Source organism: Podarcis filfolensis (assembly GCF_964270895.1).
Source record: "Podarcis filfolensis genome assembly, chromosome: 7".
Lineage (NCBI taxonomy): Eukaryota > Metazoa > Chordata > Lepidosauria > Squamata > Lacertidae > Podarcis > Podarcis filfolensis.
Genome location: NC_139603.1, coordinates 83845255 through 83866722, shown reverse-complemented (window position 1 = coordinate 83866722; position 21468 = coordinate 83845255). Strand labels below are relative to the sequence as shown.

The 21468-nt window shown below is 42.0% G+C and overlaps 2 protein-coding genes across 11 annotated transcripts; both read right to left on the bottom strand.

Moving 5' to 3' along the window:
- Nucleotides 1-236: 236 nt before the first annotated feature.
- Nucleotides 237-13557, bottom strand: LOC310766194 (mas-related G-protein coupled receptor member H-like). 8 transcript variants are annotated; one of them, XM_083622256.1, is made up of 4 exons: nt 8832-9261; nt 5437-5578; nt 2178-2342; nt 237-1754 (listed from the first exon to the last, which is right to left on the bottom strand). In XM_083622256.1, the coding sequence occupies exon 4, from the start codon at nt 1430-1432 to the stop codon at nt 467-469; it is 966 nt and encodes a 321-aa protein (XP_083478382.1). In that variant the 5' UTR covers nt 1433-1754; nt 2178-2342; nt 5437-5578; nt 8832-9261; the 3' UTR covers nt 237-466. The 8 variants fall into 8 exon arrangements, with proteins under 8 accessions (XP_083478382.1, XP_083478385.1, XP_083478383.1 ...); XM_083622254.1 differs by lacking the exons at nt 237-1754; nt 2178-2342 and adding exons at nt 3931-5201; nt 5697-5781; XM_083622259.1 differs by lacking the exons at nt 5437-5578; nt 8832-9261 and adding an exon at nt 13481-13557.
- LOC310766187 (mas-related G-protein coupled receptor member H-like) lies at nt 11478-20987 on the bottom strand (the record flags this gene model as incomplete). Of its 3 annotated transcripts, none has more annotated exons than XM_083622242.1 (2): nt 11478-13074; nt 20897-20987. In XM_083622242.1, one exon carries the CDS (start codon nt 13033-13035, stop codon nt 12055-12057), a length of 981 nt encoding a protein of 326 aa, XP_083478368.1. In that variant the 3' UTR covers nt 11478-12054. The 3 variants fall into 3 exon arrangements, with proteins under 3 accessions (XP_083478368.1, XP_083478370.1, XP_083478369.1); XM_083622244.1 differs by lacking the exon at nt 20897-20987 and adding an exon at nt 20448-20622 and having other exon boundaries at nt 11478-12872; XM_083622243.1 differs by lacking the exon at nt 20897-20987 and adding an exon at nt 13737-13795.
- Nucleotides 20988-21468: the final 481 nt, after the last annotated feature.

The following is a 21468-nucleotide window of genomic DNA, read 5'->3' as shown; positions in this document are numbered from 1 at the left end:
ACAGAGGTGAACAAGAGGGAGAGAATACTTTGGTTTCTAGCTGGGTAGCTATATTTTCTTCTGTAAATATGTTTAGAATAATCACACTAGGACCAGTGTAGATAGAGTTTGTAAGACTGGAACAATTACAAAAGATTTATTGTTTTTGTAACATTGGAACCAAGTTTCAGCAAGGAAAGCTTGAAAACTTATTTTTCTTCTGTTGAAGAATTTATTCTGCACAAGAGTCAGATTAGAGAGAAATATTCTGCTCACAATATATATCTGGCAACAACCAAAAAGTTAAAAATTCATAATAGTCATGCAAATCTTTGGCAGAGCAACCAATGTGACTTTGCAGAGGAGCCTACATTTCATCCATGGAAAGGTCAATGATTTCTGCATACACCTCTTTTCATGCCATATTGAGATAAGCAAGCTATATCATCGCAGCATAAAGAAATATTACAGTCAGACAACAGCATTATTATGTAAGGATCATAAGCGGATTTGAAATGGGACGGTGCATTTCCTGTCCGTTGTCTTCCTCCACATTCAAAGCCCTCTGGAGAATGACCTGCAGGCTCTCCTTGGATCGACCTCGCTTCTTCCTCCCAACCAGAAAATAGATCAAGGGGTTAGCACTGCTGTTTAGGGTGGCACACAGAAAGGCATAATGGTGTAGATCAGGAATGTCAAAAGCTAGAAAATGATTAAGGGCAAGAAGGGCATCAAGTGGAAAAGCAAGTACAAGGAAGAAGAGAAGAGTAAGTAAAATAACCATTAAAAGCCTTCCCCGCTTTCGCTGGCGTGATTTAAAGCAGACTTTAATGAATAAGATCACTGTTGATATTGTCATCAGTGCAAGGCAAAGCAGGGCAGACAAGAGTAATTGGAGGCTTGCTGTGAAGTAATAGCTAAATATGCTAAATAACTGGAGAATGTAGACAATTATGGTGAACAGAAAGCAGAGGACCCATATGAGGGAACACACAGTGGTGGACAGATGTGTCGGCCGGTGGCACCGATGCCAAATAGGGAAGAGCACAGACACACATCTGTCAATGCTGATGACTGTTAGGAGGAGTAGATCAGTGTTGTACGTGAACATTAAGAGATGGAGAGTTATTAAAGAAGCATCTTTGCCTAGACGAGTCAAAGCAATACAATGATATATCTCTACAGTCATGAGGAAGGCAAAGTCAGCAACAGCCAAGTTCAGGATGTAGGTGGTGAACTGGTTCTTCTTAGTGCAGAAGCTAAGAAGCCAGATGGTGGTTCCATTTCCCAAAAATCCAGCACAACAGATAACCAAACTGAACATATAGAAAATAGCTTCTTTCAATGGATTATACCAGTCATTTTCTTGGCCAGTATATGAGCTATTATCATGCTCATAACCTGTCCAAGCCTCCATATCGGAACTGGAAGTCCAGCTGCTATTTACCATCATGCTCACTTGCTCCTTGTGGGATCCTTATCTCTTCTTCTGGAGTATGAGTGCCTGCTAAGAGAAATAAAATGTTACAGAGAACATTTCAAGTGGAACAGTTCAAGTGGAATTCCATACATGACCCAGAATGATGTGTTCTTCTCAGTTTGGCTTTGCTCGGAGACTTGAGGGCGGTGCTATTGCAAAGGAATCAGAAAAGGTCATTGTAGTCCATGCTGTCTTACTTCGGTCAAAATCAACTCCCACCAGTAGACACTCTAGCAGATCCCTTTCAATATCCTTCCAGAATAGATGCTGTATAGGGGCATTTCCCTCCATTAACCTATAAGAATAAGATTGGTGGAACATTTTGATTGCCAATGGACACAATGACCCATCACCAGTCCTCTGGGAGACAAATGTCAAAGTAGGTATGGCTGAACCCAACCAATTCATTTCCATTTGCCTCATTAAATATAGCATTGTCTCCTTACAAGGTATTCATTATTTATTCCCCCTTTATTCATGCCCACCCCTTTTGAGATACCATATTGATTTCCACCCCATCCACCCACATCTGCTTTCCCTCTTTCTCTTCCACCCATATGAGAAGGTCTGAAGCTCATGGAGAACATGTCTGCTTTGTATTCAGAAGGTACAAAAACTGACCCCTGGCATTTCCAGGTAGGGAATGTCCTCCCTGAACCATTGAGATCCACTACCAGTCAGGGAAGATAATAATAGTTATTCCGTATCATGCTCCCACCTAGAGCATGAGACTGGTTGAGCAAGAGACTCTTAATCTCAGGGTTGTGAGTTTGAGCTCCACTTTGGCTGAAAGATTCCTGCATTGCAGAGGCTTGGAGTAGATGATCCTCATGTTCCTTTCCAACTCTACAATTCTGTGATTTTATGATGTATTCTACAATACCTGCAAAAACACACAATGTACTTATTGACTCTGGATCCCATGTTCTCTCTCTCCCCTAAGAATCTGCCTTAAAATGAGACCGATCATTGGTCCATCTAGTTCAGTATTGGTCACATTGACTACCAGGCACTCCTAGGGATTTCAAAGAAGGTTGTCTCTGATCCCAGCTGGAGACTAACATGGAGACAACCATATGCAAAGCGGATGCTCTGCACTGATCTACTTGGCCATTTCTTCCTACGTCTTTTCCCATGCATGCTTCTAATTTGCTCTGTCACTAAGCTTCACCCAACCACCCAGAGGGTACTTATTTTACAACTTGCTGACAAAGTATGGATTGGGAATCTTCAGATATGGTGATCAGAAGACAACAGAGACAAAGTATCCTGCAACAGAATGGTAGGTACTAAGGCCTTAGCAAGGCAATGGGGCACCAATCATTCCTCACAGAAAAATGGAAAAATCTTACCAATCTCATGCCGATCCCACCCATTCTTTGTCTTGGCTTAAGCCGTTTCCCTGCCTCATGTAGCAAGATCATGCTCTTTTAGTGGTTGTGAGGATAAATGCCATCTGGCCTAGGAGGAGGAGACTCTTGTCATTTAAAGATCTATGTCCCCCAATGCCAGTTTGTAATGAGTACTGAAGGGGAAACTGAACACATGTCTCATGTGCTTCTTTATCTGTAACGGCCAAATAAAACATCTCAGGACCTCTCATGATAACAGATAAAACCATCCTTGCCCTTTAACGGCAAAAAACATTTGCCCAATATGCACATTTTGTAGGGAGGGGGTGAGCACAGAAGGGAAAATAAGATTTTCCAAAATATCTTGCTGTTTCTTCCCTGTGTGAAATCATAGGTTCTTAAGGATGTTAAAATGAGTTTTTTTAAATTGTAAAAGAGAAAATTTAATAAAAATTATAAAAAGACTCCTGTAGACTGGTGACTGGGAGTAGCCTCTGAGACCATATAGCACCGGTCTTGAAACACCTACACTGGCTCCCAGGACATTTCTGAGCACAATTCAAAGTGTTGGTGCTGACCTTTAAAGCCCTAAATGGCCTCGGTCCTGTATACCCAAAGCAGCGTCTCCACCTTCATCGTTCTGCCCGGACACTGAGGTCCAGTGCCGAGGGCCTTCTGGCGATTCCCTCACTGCGAGAAGCCAAGTTACAGGGAACCAGGCAGAGGGCCTTCTCAGTAGTGGCACCCGCCCTGTGGAACGCCCTCCCACCAGATGTCAAAGTGAAAAGCAACTACCAAATTTTAGAAGCCCTGTTTAGGGAAGCTTTTAATGTTTAATAGGTTATTGTATTTTAGTGTTCTGTTGAAAGCCCACCACCGTGGCTGGGGAAACCCAGCCAGATGGGTGGGGTATAAAGAATAAATTATTATTATTATTATTATTATTATTATTATTATTATTATTATTTATTTATTTATTTCTACAGATGAACGGGCAATGAGAGTGACAGTTCTTTTCTAGCTACATGTCACTGAAGCCCACCTTAACTTAAGCCGGCTGTCCTCCTTAACAGGAGATTGGGTAAGGCAGACACCCAAGATATATGCCAATACCATATGTTCTTTTTAAAACAGAAATTTTATTAATAAATTTTGTAATACAATGAAAAACAAACTGCATACAAAAGGTGGGTGGGGCACAGAAGAAAAATTAAGATAACAAAAGAAATGACTCCTCCCTTTGTAAAGTAGGATACATTTCAGCTATACAAACCTCAAAATTTTCAACAAAACCCCAGCCTCTTTTTCTGGTGAGCAATAGTCATCAGTGCAGTCCAAGGACATATTACAGCCAGACCAAAGAACTCTTAGGAAAGGTTCCTAAGTGGGTTTGAACAAGGAGGGTCCATTTCCTGTCTGTCATTCTCCTCCTCATTCAAAACCCGCTGGAGGATGGCCAGTAGGCTCTCCCTAGATTGACCTCCCTTCTTCCTCCCAACCAGAAAATAGAGGAAGGGGTTCACGCAGCTGTTGAGGGAGGCACACAAAAAGGCATAATGGAATATACCAGGAATATTCCCGCCCATGATGGATATGGCAAGAAGAAGGGCATTGAGTGGGAAAGCAAGCACAAGGAAGAAGAGGAGTGTAAGTAAGATAACCGTTAAAAGCCTTCCCCGCTTTCGTGGGTGTGATTTAAAACAGACTTTGATGAAAAGAATCACAGTTGAAATTGTCATAAGTGGGAGGCAAAGCAGTCCAGTCAAGACATATTGGCCTGTTTCTGATAACCAATATGGAAAGGTGTAATATTTTTCAAGAATGTAGAGGATTACGCAGAGCAGACAGGAGAGGACCCATATGAGGGAACACACAGTGGTGGACAAATGGGTGGGCCGGACACACCGATGCCAAATAGGGAAGAGGACAGACACACATCTGTCAATGCTGATGGCTGTCAGAAGAAGTTGGCCAGTGTTGTATGTGAAGGATAAGAGACAAAAAGCAATACTATGAAGAACATAATAAGGAAACCGAGTAAAAACATAGATCTCTAAGCTCAGGAGGAATGCAAAGTCAGCAACAGCCAAATTAAGGATGCAGGTGGTGAATGGTTTCCTCCTAATGCGGAAAACAAGAAGCCAGATGACAGTTCCATTCCCCAAAAATCCCACACAGCAGATAACTAAAATAAAGCCATATATTATAGATGCTTCATATTCCTTATATTGGAAATTTCCTTGGTCATTAGATGAGCTATTGTAAGTGTCATTATACTCTTTATATGTCACAGCATCCGCAGCAGATTGCAAAGTCCCATTAATTTGTCTTTCCATGCTGAATGACTGCATATGGAATCCTTGTCACCTCTTCTGGAGCAGAAGTATCCTCTAGGAAATGGAAAAGATCACAAAGATGTTTGACTCAGCTGGAATTCTGTGCAAAACTCAGTATTCTGAGAGCGTGGAGTCCATTGAACAACATATATAGCGACAACATCTGTCTATCAAGTCAAAAGTCATATATGTGCAGTTCTCTGCAATATAACTGAACCACCCACATAGGCCACATCCCTCTGGATTTTTTCTCATTGAGGTTTTTTTGGACTTTAATGAGTTAGTTTACCTGGAAACTTGGTTTGATTGGTGCCAAGAGAAGAAGTCAGTACAGCATTCTCTGATCTTCTGGCATTATTGTCTGATATGTAATGTCTCTCCGAAATTGGGGTTCAGTCATATTTCTTTTGCTATGGCCAAGCTCATCATTCCTGCTTACGAAGAGATATCAGTAAGGATGAAGGAGATAGACTGAGACAGAATGAGAAAGACGCCACCTTGTTTAGGGAAAGATTGATATAAAGTTTTATAGCAGTGAATTTCCCTTACCTACTGCACATTCATCCAGCTGGGTGGGACTATCTTCCAATGCAATAAGAGCAGGCTTGGAATGAATGAGGGTGTGCCGGAGGTTCTGAAAGAGTGTTCAGGCAGTAATGTAACAGGTTTTTTTTTAATTTCATACAACTCAGTTTTCTTTTTGTTGTTCAGTTCCTAGGCTTCTCCCTAAAATAGAGCAAGCATAGAAGAAAAATTGAGAGAAGAAAAGATGTGAGTCCTGCACATTGTATCTCCTCTTTGTCCTCTTTTGTTTTTCACCCAACGTTACAACCCTTGACCTGATCCAGTTTATTCTGCTACATCTGCTAACACTCAAAGGACTCAATGATTCTGGATCTAATGTTCTTCCCCTGCCTCTGTCCCTCTGAACAAAACAATTGCCCTATACTTGCGAGAGCAGAGCTTTTTATGGCCCAAACTTTTCTCCAATTATTATTATTAATATTAAAAGTCCTGATTGGTTCTCCACTTGGCCAATCACAAGTGGGCAAGGGAATGGCCCTTCAGGACCTAGCACTCCTCCTTTTCACAACATGTGTCATCATCACACAACCTCAGGGCTACTCTGCAAAGTTTGGGGCCTTGCATCCCAGCGTGAAGTGGAGCGGGGCCACTTGATGCTGCTGCTTCTGTTGGAAAAACGCCCGCCCGGGAGGGTTGCCAACATCCCAGGCACTCCGGAGCCTTTCTCCGATGGTCACTCTCTGGCTGGAATTCACCCTCAGTCCAGAGAGACCGGCAATAAGCAACACCTCCCTCCTGAGAGGAGCACACTCACAATCTTCTGCCAATCCATCACAGAAGAAAGAGACAGTCTGAAGTCTACTGCTACTTTATTAAGACTGTACAAACATGTCTGCTCTCCTGAGCAGCATAACACAAGAGTCTCCGACTCGACTCCAGCTTCGACTCAGAAGCGAAAGCAACACTCAGTAACTCTCCGGTGACACTGAGAACTGCCTGAGACTTCCTGTCTCACGCTCAGAGACATCACACAATGTTAACACCTCCTCCACCCATGTTGCTCCCAGGTGGTGGTTTCACTTGGCAGTGTATCGCTGGTGAAACTGCTGCTGCTCCTGATTCCCTTTGCCACCTACCCCGGTTGAACTGCGTTACTTCCAGCGCTGAGAGAGACACTTGCAGCCAGATCAGAACCTTGTTATCCAAAAAGAGCCTTGCGGAAGAAACAAAAGGAAAGCCAAACCCAGCAGGGTATTTGAGGACGGGGGAAACCCTCCCTCCATCCTTCTTTCCAGAGATATGACAACGCTCTCTTGAAAAAATGATACTGACTGAGTTAGGAAATGAAAGACGGGGACAAATGAAATAGTTCAAACTCCGGAAATTCCACGGTAATGACAGCAGCAACCGAGACAGAGCGATGCGACCCCATTGCTCTCAGAGTGAGGCTAAGTATGGAAGGCAAATGGGAAGGGAAGTGAGCAGGCGGTGCCTTTGGGAAGGGTCTGCAGCGGGAATGAAGGGTGTGCATGAAAGGATCTAGAGTGGTAGCTGGAAGGGACCTTGTGGGTAAGGAAGAAAGCCTGAAGAGAAGAGGGCGCTTGGAGGGACCTCGGGGATTGTCGCAAATTCTAGGCAACCCTAAACGCCCTTTCTAAGAAGTGAGTGAGTCTATTGAGTGCAGACTTCCTTTGCAATGAACAAGTCATAGGGTTGCACAGAGATCCCAGGACAGGTAGAATATCAGAAAGGAGAGTGGTGAGGATTTGTCACAGGAAATGGAATGGGGAAGGAACAAGCAGGTGAGGAGCAAAGAGAAAAGGAGAGAGCATTTTATTTTATTTTATTTTTAAATTTTTTAAAAAGTTGAGGTAATTTATTTTTTAAATTTTTCTTTTCTCTCATTACAAATATACTTATAACATACAAGTTACACAAACATCTCTCCCTCCCCCCTTTTGGACTTCCCTCGGCTTCCGTTTCTGATTTATTTAACTCTTTATATATTCTCCTATCTTCTACAAATATTCTCCTTTATATATTCTCCTATCTTCTACAAATACCATACATTTTCCTTTTATTACATTACCTATTCCCTATCCATAAAATTGTGAATGCTTATTAAAATCCTACCATCAGATCAATGTTCTTCCTTTGTTTCTGCAAATATAATATAAAAGGTTCCCACTCTTTTTCAAAATCCCTATTGTCCTTTTCCCAAAGTCTGTGTGTCAGCTTCGCCATCTCCGCATAACTCATCAGTTTTTCTTGCCATTGTTCTTTTGTTGAAATTTCTCCAGTCTTCCAATTCTGTGCTAGCATTATTCTTGCCACTGCCATTGCATACATAAATAGTGTCCTTTTCTCTTTTGGCAGGTCTTGCCCTAAAATACCCAACAGGATGGCTTCTGGTTGTTTAACAAATGCCTTTTTAAACATTTCTTTTTAATTCATTGTAAATCATTTCCCAGTATACCTTAACCTTTTTACTAGCCCATCACATATTATAAAAAGTCCCCTCAACCTCTTTACACCTCCAACATTTCCTCCGTTCATTTTTATATATTTTGGCTAGTTTCACAGGTGAGATATACCATCTTTACATCTTCATATAATTTTCCTTTAACAATATACAGTCTGTGAATTTCAAATTTACTTTCCACAGTTTTGTCCAATCTTCAAATTGTATGTTGTGGCTTATGTCTTGTGCCCATTTAATCGTTACTGATTTCACTTCCTGACCTTTCATTTCCCATTCCAAAAGGATGTTATACATTTTCTTTAATAAGTTTGTGTTCTCTTCTATTACTTCCTTTTGGAATTTTTAAATCGTGTATGAAAAGCCTTTCTTATTACCCTCTTTAAAAATATATTTTAACTGCCTATGATGTAACCAACTTTGTAGATGTTCCTTCCTAACATTTCTTCCCCCGTCTTTTCCCATGCATGCTTCTAATTTGCTCTGTCACTAAGCTTCACCCAACCACCCAGAGGGTACTTATTTTACAACTTGCTGACAAAGTATGGATTGGGAGTCTTCAGATATGGTGATCAGAAGACAACAGAGACAAAGTATCCTGCAACAGAATGGTAGGTACTAAGGTCCTAGCAAGGCAATGGGGCACCAATCATTCCTCACAGAAAAATGGGAAATCTTACCAATCTCATTCTGATCCCACCCATTCTTTGTCTTGGCTTAATCCGTTTCCCTGCCTCATGTAGCAAGATCATGTTCTTTTAGTGGTTGTGAGGATAAACGCCATCTGGCCTAGGAGGAGGAGACTCTTGTCATTTAAAGACCTATGTCCCCCAATGCCAGTTTGTAATGAGTACTGAAGGGGAAACTGAACACATGTCTCATGTGCTTCTTTATCTGTAACGGCCAAATAAAACATCTCAGGACCTGTCATGATAACAGATACAACCATCCTTGCCCTTTAACGGCAAAAAACATTTGCCCAATATGCACATTTTGTAGGGAGGGGGTGAGCCCAGAAGGGAAAATAAGATTTTCCGAAATGTTTTGCTGTTTCTTCCCTGTGTAAATCCATAGGTGAGAAGTGGAGTGGGATGCAAGAGCAATTGGTTCTTAAGGTTGTTAAAATGACGCGGCAGCTAAAAAAGCCAATGCAATTCTGGGCTGCATCAATAGGAGTATAGCATCTAGATCAAGGGAAGTAATAGTGCCACTGTATTCTGCTCTGGTCAGACCTCACCTGGAGTACTGTGTCCAGTTCTGGGCACCACAGTTCAAGAAGGACACTGACAAACTGGAACGTGTCCAGAGGAGGGCAATCAAAATGGTCAAAGGCCTGGAAACGATGCCTTATGAGGAACGGCTAAGGGAGCTGGGCATGTTTAGCCTGGAGAAGAGGAGGTTAAGGGGTGATATGATAGCCATGTTCAAATATATAAAAGGATGTCATATAGAGGAGGGAGAAAGGTTGTTTTCTGCTGCTCCAGAGAAGCGGACACCGAGCAATGGATCCAAACTACAAGAAAGTAGATTCCACCTAAACATTAGGAAGAACTTCCTGACAGTAAGAGCTGTTTGACAGTGGAATTTGCTGCCAAGGAGTGTGGTGGAGTCTCCTTCTTTGGAGGTCTTTAAGCAGAGGCTTGACAACCATATGTCAGGAGTGCTCTGATGGTGTTTCCTGCTTGGCAGGGGGTTGGACTCGATGGCCCTTGTGGTCTATTCCAACTCTATGATTCTATGAGTTTTTTTAAAAATTGTAAAACAGAAAATTTAATAAAAATTATAAAAAGAATCCTTTATTTTTTTCTACAGATGAGCAGGCAATGAGAGTGACAGTTCTTTGGTAGCTTCATGTCACTGAAGCCCACCTTAACTTAAGCCAGTGTGGTGTAGTGGTTAAGAGCGGTGGACTCGTAATCTGGGGAACCGGGTTCACGTCTCTGCTCCTCCACATGCAGCTGCTGGGTGACCTTGGGCCAGTCACACTTCTCTGAAGTCTCTCAGCCTCACTCACCTCACAGAGTGTTTGTTGTGGGGGAGGAAGGGAAAGGAGAATGTTAGCCGCTTTGAGACTCCTTCGGGTAGGGATAAAGCGGGATATCAAATCCAAACTCTTCTTCTTCCTCCTCCTCCTTAAAAGGAGATTGGGTAAGGCAGACACCCAAGATATATGCCAATACCATGTGCTCTTTTTTAAAATGAAATTTTATTGAGAAATTTCATAACACAATAAAAAACAAACTATTCTAATCAAAAAGAAAAGAAACAAGGAGAGAGAAATGGATAGTACCATGCAAAGTCCTGTCTCACAAATATATCTTAACTTTTACACCAGACAGAAATAGGTTTGCCACCCCCCCCCCAGCTTTTACCTGGGAGTTTCTCTCACCCTGGGAGATCTCCCCTTCCCTGCTTTTCACTCAGGGTCCTTCACTAGCTGTCCATCACCCTCATCTGCATGCAATTATTTCCTTAACCCAGGACTCAGCCATGCAGTTACAAATAAAACGTGTTAAGTGAGTTTTAAGTGCAAAATACAAAGTGACAATAGATGGCGATGGAGAGGCTTATGGAAAATTCAATGTATTTTTAAAAACGCTTTTAAAAAAGCATTTTCAGAATGGTTTTTATTTACGTGTAGAGTACAGGACAGCAACAAGAGAAAGCAGATCTAAACATGCACAAAAGCAAGGCAAAAAAAATAAAATACCATGCATCGTAATGTATACGTCAGCAGTTAATACAAGTGCTTGCCTCAGTATGGTATCATTCTTTGCTTGTTTACTGAACACAAATATAGACTGACATTCTTCAGATAGCATTGTGCAAGTACAAAATGACAACCATCAAAAATACAAAATAGGTGGGTTTTTATATTAAAAAATAGGTACCCAAAATTCCTACTACTCTTTAAAAATATATATCTAAAGAGTGACAGATGAAGCTGAACGCACTATGAAGTGTGTGTGTGTGTGTGGTCTTCAGGAAAGGCTTAAATCTCTAAAAGAATGAAACTTGCCTGTTCTTGCAGAGAACTGAATTCAGGAACTCCTGGAATCATACACTCATAGAATTGTGGAGTTGAAAGTGGCATCCAGGCCATCTGGTCCAACCTCCTGCAATGCAGGAATCTCAACTAAAGCACCACGAGGTTGTTTAATCTTACATGGAACTATATTCTGCAAATGTGGCCTATAATAATAATAATAATAATAATAATAATAATAATAATAATAATAATAATTTATTCCCGCCCATCTGGCTGGGCTTCCCCAGCCACTCTTAGTGGCTTCCAAAAAAAATTTAAAATACTGTAATGCATCAAACATTAAAAGCTTCCCTATACAGATGTCTTCAGATGTCTTCTAAAAGTCTGGTAGCTGTTGTTCTCTTTGACATCTGGTGGGAGGGCATTCCACAGGGAGATCGCCACTACCGACAAGGTCCTCTGCCTGGTTCTGCCTAAGATTGCTGACAGGCACCTAAGTAGAGTCTCTGAATTAAGTCATACGGTGCAGGTGGTCTCACAGGAGTGAAGGCAGTCCTTCAAATACCCAAGTTCCAAATCGGCAAGGTTTAAAGGTCACCATCAGAACCAAGTAGACTTTGGTTTGCTGTAGCTAGTGGTGCAGCTGGAACAGTATATTTAAATGGTGTGGAGCCTCTTTCAGCTAAAGAGCTTCATATCCTCGTAGCTAACATTTCAGGGGCTGTATACAATAGGTGAGTGGGGCACAGAAGAAAGATTGAGATAACAAAAGACATGATTCCTCCCTTTGTAAAGTAGGATACATTTCAGCTATACAAACCTCAAAATTTTCAACAAAACCCCAGCCTCTTTTTCTGGTGAGCAATAGTCATCAATGCAGTCCAAGGACATATTACAGCCAGACCAAAGAATTCTTATGAAAGGTTCCTAAGTGGGTTTGAACAAGGAGGGTCCATTTTCTGTCTGTCACTCTCCTCCTCATTCAAAACCCGCTGGAGGATGGCCAGTAGGCTCTCCCTAGACTGACCTCCCTTCTTCCTCCCAACCAGAAAATAGAGGAAGGGGTTCACGCAGCTGTTGAGGGAGGCACACAAAAAGGCATAATGGAATAGATCACGAATATTCCAGCCCATGATGGATATGGCAAGAAGAAGGGCATTGAGTGGGAAAGCAAGCACAAAGAAGAAGAGGAGTGTAAGTAAAATAACCGTTAAAAGCCTTCCCCGCTTTCGTGGGTGTGATTTAAAACAGACTTTGATGAAAAGGATCACAGTTGAAATTGTCATAAGCGGGAGGCAAAGCAGTCCAGTCAAGACATATTGGCCTGTTTCGGATAACCAATATGGAAAGGTGTAATATTTTTCAAGAATGTAGAGGATTACGCAGAGCAGACAGGAGAGGACCCATATGAAGGCACACACAGTGGTGGACAAATGGGTCGGCCGGACACACCGATGCCAAATAGGGAAGAGGACAGACACACATCTGTCAATGCTGATGGATGTCAGAAGAAGTTGGCCAGTGTTGTATGTGAAGGATAAGAGACATTCATCAATACTATCAAGAACATCATCAGGAAACCTAATGAAATTATGGATCTCTAAGCTCAGAAGGAATGCAAAATCAGCAACAGCCAAATTAAGGATGTAGGTGGTGAACGGTTTCCTCCTAATGCGGAAACCAAGAAGCCAGATGACAGTTCCATTCCCCAAAAATCCCACACAGCAGATAACTAAAATAAAGCCATTTATAAATTCTTCAAATGGGTTATATTGGGAATCTCCTTGGTCATTATATGAGCTATTGTAAGTGTCATTATACTCTTTATATGTCACAGCATCCACAGTAGATTGCAAAGTCCCATTGGTATTTATTTCCATGCTGAATGACTGCATGTGGAAATCTTGTCACCTCTTCTGGAGCAGAAGTTTCCTCTAGGAAATGGAAAAGATCACAAAAATGTTTGACTAAGCTGGAATTCTGTGCAGAACTCAGAATTGTGAGAGCCAGGAGCTCATTGAACAACACATAAACCCACAACATCTGTCTATCAAGCCAAAAGTCATATATGTGCAGTCAGTGGCGTAGCGTGGGGGGTGCAGGGGGGGCCAGCCGCACCGGGCGCAACATCTGGGGTTAGGGCAAATCCATGGGTTAGGGGGCGCAAATCCACGGGTTAGGGGGCGCAAATTACTTGCCTTGCCCCGGGTGCTGACAACCCACGCTACGCCACTGTGTGCAGTTCTCTGCAATATAACTGAATCCCCCACATGGGCCACACCCCTCTGGATTTTTTCTCATTGAGCTTTTTTTTTTTTGGACTTTAGTTAGTTAGTTTACCTGGAAACTGGGTTTGATTGGTGCCAAGAGAAGAAGTCAGTACAGCATTCCCTGGTCTGCTGGCAATACTGTCTGATATGTAATGTCTCTCCAAAATTGGGGTTCAATCATATTTCTTTTGCCATGGCCAGGCTCATCATTCCTGCTTAGGAAGAGATATCAGTAAGGATGAAGGTGGCTGAGATAGAATCAGAAAGACGCCACCTTGTTTAGGGAAAGATTCATATAAAGTTTTATAGCAGTGAATTTCACTTACCTACTGAACATTCATCCAGGTGGGTGGGACTATCTTCCAATGCAATAAGAGCAGGCTAGGAATGAATGAGGGTGTGCAGGAGGTTCTGAAAGAGTGGCCAGGCAGTAATGTAATGGTTTTTTTTATTTCATATAACTCATTTTTCTTTTTCTTGGTGAGTTCCTAGGATTCTCCCCAAAATAGAGCAAGCTTTATGATATATATAATAATAATAATTTATTATTTATACCCCACCCATCTGACTGAGTTTCCACAGCCACTCTGGGTGGCTCCCAATCAAGTATTAAAAACAATACAGTGTTAAATATTAAAAACTTCCCTGAACAGGGCTGTCTTCAGATGTCTTTTAAAGATAGGATAGCTACTTATTTCCTTCAAATCTGAAGCTTTCTGATATTTCTATATTGGCTCCCCCCCTAACCAAGGAGGCTGTTTTTGATGGATTGGAAGCAAACACATGGTGGGGGGGCAGGGGTTTACCCAAGTAGTGGTAGCACTTTTAAGAAGCAAACATACCTGATAGATAAACAAATGAACAGATATCCCTGGTGGTGGTGATTCAGAAGATCTACATTACTCTCTCCCCCAAATGCCCCAGCCATTTTCCTAGCGCAAGGAAACTGTAGCCGCATACACAACATGCTGGGAAGACTTAGCAGTCCTCCTTGCCTACCAGGTTCATTTCTTCTGTAGTCCTGAGGCTGACAGGAAAATTTCCAAGAGCTGGCAAGAAACCCAAGTAGCTAATGTGAAGAGCTCTGGTGATGGGGTAGGGATGTAAATAGTCTTCACTTGTAAGGACCAAAAGTGCTCCACTGACATTCTGAGTGCTGACTCAATGAGTGTCTTATAGAAAGGGGAGAAACGAACTCTTCAGTGGGATAACTATTGTTCTGCAGCTTCACGCTAAGGGTTTAGTCACTCACCTAACAGAGAAAGGAATTCAAGAATTCAAGGGAGTGTATATGTTTATATATTAAGCGGAATCCCATCATTGTTTTTGCTTCTTGGAACATGGATATCTGCACCCTTCGTATTGTCTTAATAAGACCAACTTTCCCAAGACTTCACTGATCAATCAGACATGAATTTCCTCCACTGGACTTGGATCACTTGAAATGACCCAGTCTATTCTGCATAACTGTTAAAATACATTAATCTCATTTTGTCTGGATACAATGTTTGTTCTCTCCCTTGGCATAACCTCAGGAAATCACCTTATACTGAGTTAGACTATTGTTCTGTCAAGATCAGGACTTGTCAAACAGACTCTCAGTGCCACTCTGTAGCATTTTAAGATGTCCTCTTTCCAACCCTACCTGGAGGTGCGGGGAATCAACATTCTGCAAGCACTGCAGCTACGGCCTTTCCTTTGAATGTTTCACCCAACCTTCTGACTAACTGCAGATCAGCAGTCTTCAGAAATGGTGAGTGCAAGAGAACAAGGACACAACAACTTGCACTGGAATGGCAGGTCCTAAGCACTTAAGAGAAAAAAATATGGCCCCACTCATGCCCCAAGGGAAAATGATAAATCTTACCAGTCCCACTCAAAGGTGCAAAACGGTCCCTCCTGTTCTTCATCTGAGTTTAATTTGATTCTCTGCCTCATAGGGCAAGAGAATGCTCTTTAATTGGATATGAAGGTAATTATCAGTTCTCCAAGGAGGAGGAGACAATTGTCATATATGTCCCAAAAGGCTACAGTAATGAAGACTAGGTTTGTAATTGGTTCTGTAGGAAGCAGCTCATGTCTCACGTACTTTTTTATCTGTACCAGACAAATGGAATAAATCAAGACCTCAACCCCAGATTTCTAATCAAGGCTGTCTAAGCAAGATAGCAACTTCCTGGCCTTTTAACGGCCAACAGCATTTGTCCTTATGTGCCTTTTATTGGGTGGGGGAGTTGACTATTAGTGGGGAGACATGATTACCTAGGGTGGGTGGGAGGGAAGGTTGCTCTTGAGTAGGCCAACTAGGTGGAGGGGGGGGCAAGGAGTCAGAGCCATTTGCCCATGGAAGTGAGCTGATCCACCAGGTCATCCGTCATGCCCACCTTCATTAGCAGGCAATTCCATGGTAACCAATGTAATGTTTATTTCTTTTCACTTATTTCATAAAATTTATATACTTCTTGATTGTAAAAAAAAGAATAAACAGAAACATCAAGAAAAATCACAACCATACTTTGAAACATGCAAAAGTTAAAATACTGAAGCAGGTTGAATAGATGCTAAGCTTTGCTATGATATATTGTGTTTAAGGTAATATTATTTGAACTCCAGTTAACATTAATATCTAAAGTAGTACCTTGGGTTAAGAACTTAATTCGTTCTGGAGGTCCGTTCTTAATCTGAAACTTTTCTTAACCTGAGGTACAACTTTAGCTAATGGGGCCTCCTGCTGCCGCTGTGCCGCCGTTGCGCCGTTTCTGTTCTCGTCCTGAGGCAAAGTTCTTAACGTGAGGTACTATTTCTGGGTTAGCGGAGTATGTAACCTGACGCGTCTGCAACCTGAAGGGTCTGTAACCCGTGGTACCACTGTATTTAATATCTATATGAAGCCATTGGATGTCTTCGTTAGGAGTTTTGGATCAAGGTGTCAGCACTGTGATGATGTTGACACACAGCTCTCCTTTCCCATAACATATGAATTCGGAAAGAATGTGAAAACTTTGAACCAGTGTCTTGATGCACTAGTGGTCTGGATGAGGGCTGATCAACTGTGTTTGAATTGGAGGACAATGGGGGCTCTTTGGGTGGGGAGGGGTTCCCCATGTTTTGGAAATTGGCAAGTTCCCTGTTCTGAGTGGGATTGCGATTCCCTTTGAAGGAGCCAGTGTGAAGTTTGGGGGTAGTTCTGGATTCATCTGTGTCACTAGATGCTCAGATGTCCCCTGTCTCCTCCATTCAGAATGCTGGATTGTATTTTGGTTGACACTTGCACCAGGACATTTGCAAGTGATGAGATGTGAAAGCAATGTTTGGATTTAAAATGTACCATGCTTATTTAACACAGTTGAAGTTCTGCGAATGGGTAACAGTTATTATATAAAGGAATTTCCAACAGCATGAGCTCCTATACATCTGAGGCATAATGTTGTTGTACCTATCACTTCAAAGTGTTGGGCAAGCTCCAGAGTAGTTTATTCCCCGCTCATAGTCATTCCTTGCATGTACATTAATGGTGCAATCCAAACCCAAGATCTGCCAGGATTAATGAGTTTAAAATTTATTTCCATTCATTTTGTTCTTCCCCATTTTCACACACAAAAACCCATGCCCAAAATGTCTTACAAAAAAAGAAAGAAACAGGGATACAGTAAAACACACACACACACACACACACACACACACACACACACACTTTGTTGTTTAGTCGTTTAGTCGTGTCCGACTCTTCGTGACCCCATGGACCAGAGCACGCCAGGCACTTCTGTCTTCCACTGCCTCCCGCAGTTTAGTCAGACTCATGTTTGTAGCTTCGAAGACACTATCCAACCATCTCGTCCTCTGTCGTCCCCTTCTCCTTGTGCCCTCCATCTTTCCCAACATCAGGGTCTTTTCCAGGGAGTCTTCTCTTCTCATGAGGTGGCCAAAGTATTGGAACCTCAGCTTCACGATCTGTCCTTCCAGTGAGCACTCAGGGCTGATTTCCTTAAGAATGGATAGGTTTGATCTTCTTGCAACACACACACTACAAGAAAGCATTTGTCCCGCATGTGTCTTTTATTGGGTGGGGAACGTGACAATTGGTGGGGAGACATGATTGCCTATGGCAGAGTGGGGGGTTGCTCTTTACCCAAGTATGTGGAGGGACCAAGGTGTCAGAGCTATTTGCTGTGAACGGTGGAAGGGAGCTGATCCACCAGGTCACCCATCTCTCCTCTTTAATGATGTTGTTGTTGATGATGATGAAGATAAAATTAATTAATTAATTAATTAATTAATTGTAATACCCCAGCCACTCTGGGTGGCACCCAACAGAATACTACTACTATTACTACTACTACTACTACTAATAATAATAAAATGACAAGATATCAAAAACCAAAATCTTCCCTGAACAGGGCTGCCTTCAGATGTCTTCTAAAAGTCAGATACTCGTATATTTCCTTGACACATGATCGGAGGGCATTCCACGGGGAGGGCGCCACTACACAGAAGGCCCTCTGCCTGGTTCCCTGTAACCTCACTTCTTGCAGTGAGGGAATTCCCAGATGGCCCTTGGAGTAGGACCTCAGTGTCTGGGCTGAATGATGGGGATGGAGACGCTCTTTCAGGTAATTAGCAGCGGTTAAAATACTGAAGCAGATCAAATATATGCTAAGCTTCTTTACATGATATATTGTCCTTACGAAAATATTATTTGAACTCCAGTTAACATTATTTTCTATTTAATATCTATATGAAGCCATTGGATGCGGTCATTAGGAGTTTTGGAGCAAGTTATCCACAGTGTGATATGATGTTAACACACAACTCTCCTTTTCCATAACATATGAATCAGGAAAGGCTATGAAAGCTTTGAACCAGTGTATAGATGCAGTTGTGGTCTAGATGAGGGCTGATCAACTGTGTTTGAATTCTAGGAAGATGGGGCTCTTTGGGTGGGTGGTCCCCATGTTTTGAAAATTGGCAAGTTCCTTTTTCTGAGTGTTGTTGCACTCCCTTTGAAGAAGAGAGTGTAAAGTTTGGGGGTACTTTGGGTACATCTTTGTCACTAGATGCTCAGATGTCCTCTGTGTCCACCGTTCACAACCCTGGATCATATTTTGGTTGACGCTTGCGCCAGGACATTTGCAAGTGATGAGATGTGAAAACAATGCTTGGACTTAAAATGAGAAATGTTTATTTAACACAGCTACTGTAAAGGTCTGCAAATGGGTAACAATTACTATATAAAGGAATTCCCAACGGCATGACTTCCTATACATCTGAGGCATAATGTTGTTGCACCTATCACTTCAAAGTGTTGGGCAAGCTCCATTGACTCAGGGGAACAGATTAGTTAATTCCCTGCCCGTAGTCATTTCTTGCAGGTACATTAACAATGCAATCCAAACCTAAGATCTGCCAAGATTACAGAGTCTAAAATTTCATTTCATTCACTTTTACCCCCCCCCCCCCCATATTCCCATACGAAAACCCATGCCCAAAGTGGCTTACAACATCAACAAAACAGGGATGCATTTCAAACAAACCATACAAAAACAATTTCATAATAACAAAACAACAACAACAACATAGTGATAATATCATGATAACATGGGAAAACAAATATATAATAACATAAAATAAACCACATGTCAATACTATAACAAGGTCACCTAAACAGCATGTAGCCTCCAATATCAAAAATAACAAGGGAGCTTTCCAGTAACTCTCTCATTCAAGAGTATATTTTTTTACAACCTAGAGACTAAGGTTAAATGAACAATCTTCAGATTTCTTGAGCACAAGACAAGAGATGCCAGCTGGGATGGCAGGTGCAAAGGACATGTGGAAAAAAATGGGGTACCAGTTGTGTTCCAAAGAAGAATGTACAATTTTTCTATTCTCAGTCCAAGTTGTACAGATGATTCAACCCAATCTTTGTCTTCCCTATTTCAGCTTGTGCAATATAGGTGCACAGCATGGAGCATTTTGAGCTGTAGGGCTTTATATCTCCATGGCCAACATTTCAGGGGCTGTATACCATGGGGGGGGGGGGGGAGACACAGAAGAAAAATTGGGAGAAGAAAAAACATGACTCCTGCCTTTGTAGAGTAGGATACATTTCAACTACACAAACCTCAAAATTGTCAACAAAACCCAATCCTCTTTTTCTGGTGAGTAAGAGTCATCAATACAGCCCAAGGACATAATTCAGCCAAAGAACTCTTACGAAAGGTTCCTAAGTGGGATCGAACAAGGAGGGTCCATTTCCTGTCTGTCATTCTCCTCCTCATTCAAAACCCGCTGGAGGATGGCCAGTAGGCTCTCCCTAGACTGACCTCCCTTCTTCCTCCCAACCAGAAAATAAAGCAAGGGGTTCACACTGCTGTTGAGGGAGGTACACAAAAAGGCATAAAGGAGTCGAATGGGAATTTTCAGGCGTAAAATTAATCTACAGAAAAGAATGACATTGAGTGGAAAAGTAAACATGAGGAAGAAGAGGAGTGTAACTAAAATAACTATTAAAAGCCTTCCCCGCTTTCGTGGGTGTGATTTAAAACAGACTTTGATGAAAAGGATCACAGTTGAAATTGTCATGAGTGGGAGGCAAAGCAGTCCAGTCAAGAGAAATTGAAAATATGCTGTGATGATATAACGAAAGATGTTATCTGAAATAAGGAAAGATGTCAATTTGAGAATGTAGAGGACTATGGAGAGCAGACAGGATAGGACCCATATGAGGGCACACACAGTGGTGGACAAATGGGTCGGCCAGACACACCGATGCCAAATAGGGAAGAGGACAGACACACATCTGTCAATGCTGATGGCTGTCAGAAGAAGTTGGCCAGTGTTGTATGTGAAGGATAAGAGACAAAAAGCAATACTGTAAAGATCATCATCAGGAAACCTAATAAAAGAACTGATCTCTAGGCTCAGGAGGAATGCAAAGTCAGCAACAGCCAAATTAAGGATGTAGGTGGTGAACGGTTTCCTCCTAATGCGGAAACCAAGAAGCCAGATGACAGTTCCATTCCCCAAAAATCCCACACAGCAGATAACTAAAATAAAGCCATATATTATAGATGCTTCATATTCCTTATATTGGAAATTTCCTTGGTCATTATATGAGCTATTATAAGTGCCATTGTACTCTTTATATGTCACAGCATCCACATTAGATTGCAGAGTCCCATTGATTTGTCTTTCCATGCTGAATGACTCCATGTCGAAATCTTGTCTCCTCTTCTGGAGCAGAAGTTTCCTCTAGGAAATGGAAAGTACCACAAATAAGATTGACTCAGCTGGAATTCTGTGCAAACCCCAGAAATGTGAGACCCAGGAGCCCATTGAACAACACATAAACCCACAACATCTGTCTATCAAGCCAAAAGTCATATATGTGCAGTTCTTTGCAATATAACTGAATCCCCCACATGGGCCACACCCCTCTGGATTTTTTCTTATTGAGCTTTTTTTGGACTTTAGTGAATTACTTTACCTGGAAACTGGGTTTGATTGGTGCCAAGAGAAGAAGTCAGTACAGCATTCCCTGGTCATCTGGCATTATTGTCTGATATGTAATGTCTCTCCAGAATTGGGGTTCAATCATATTTCTTTTGCTATTGCCAAGCTCATCTTTCCTGCTTAGTAAGGATGAAGGAGATGGACTGAGACAGAATGAGAAAGAGACCACCTTGTTTAGGGAAAGATTGATATAAAGTTTTATAGCAGTGAATTTCACTTACCTACTGCACATTCAACCAGGTGGGTGGGGCTGTCTTCCAATGCAATAAGACCAGGCTAGGCATGAATGAGGGTGTGCCGGAGGTTCTGAAAGAGAGGTCAGGCAGTAATGTCACATTTTTTCTTATTACGTATAACTCAGTTTTCTTTTTGTAGTTCAGTTCCTAGGATTCTCCCCAAAATAGAGCACGCTTTCTGATATGTCTATGTTGGCTCCCCCCTAACCAAGGAGGCTGGTTTTGATGGATAGGAAGCAAACACGTGGGGGAGGGGCAGGGGTTTACCCAAGTAGTGGTAGCACCTTTAAGAAGCAAACATACTTGATAG

Excerpts from the sequence above, each read along its gene's own strand:
- LOC310766194 (XM_083622254.1), bottom strand. The coding sequence starts at position 5,162 with ATGCAGTCATTCAGCATGGAAAGACAAATTAATGGGACTTTGCAATCT.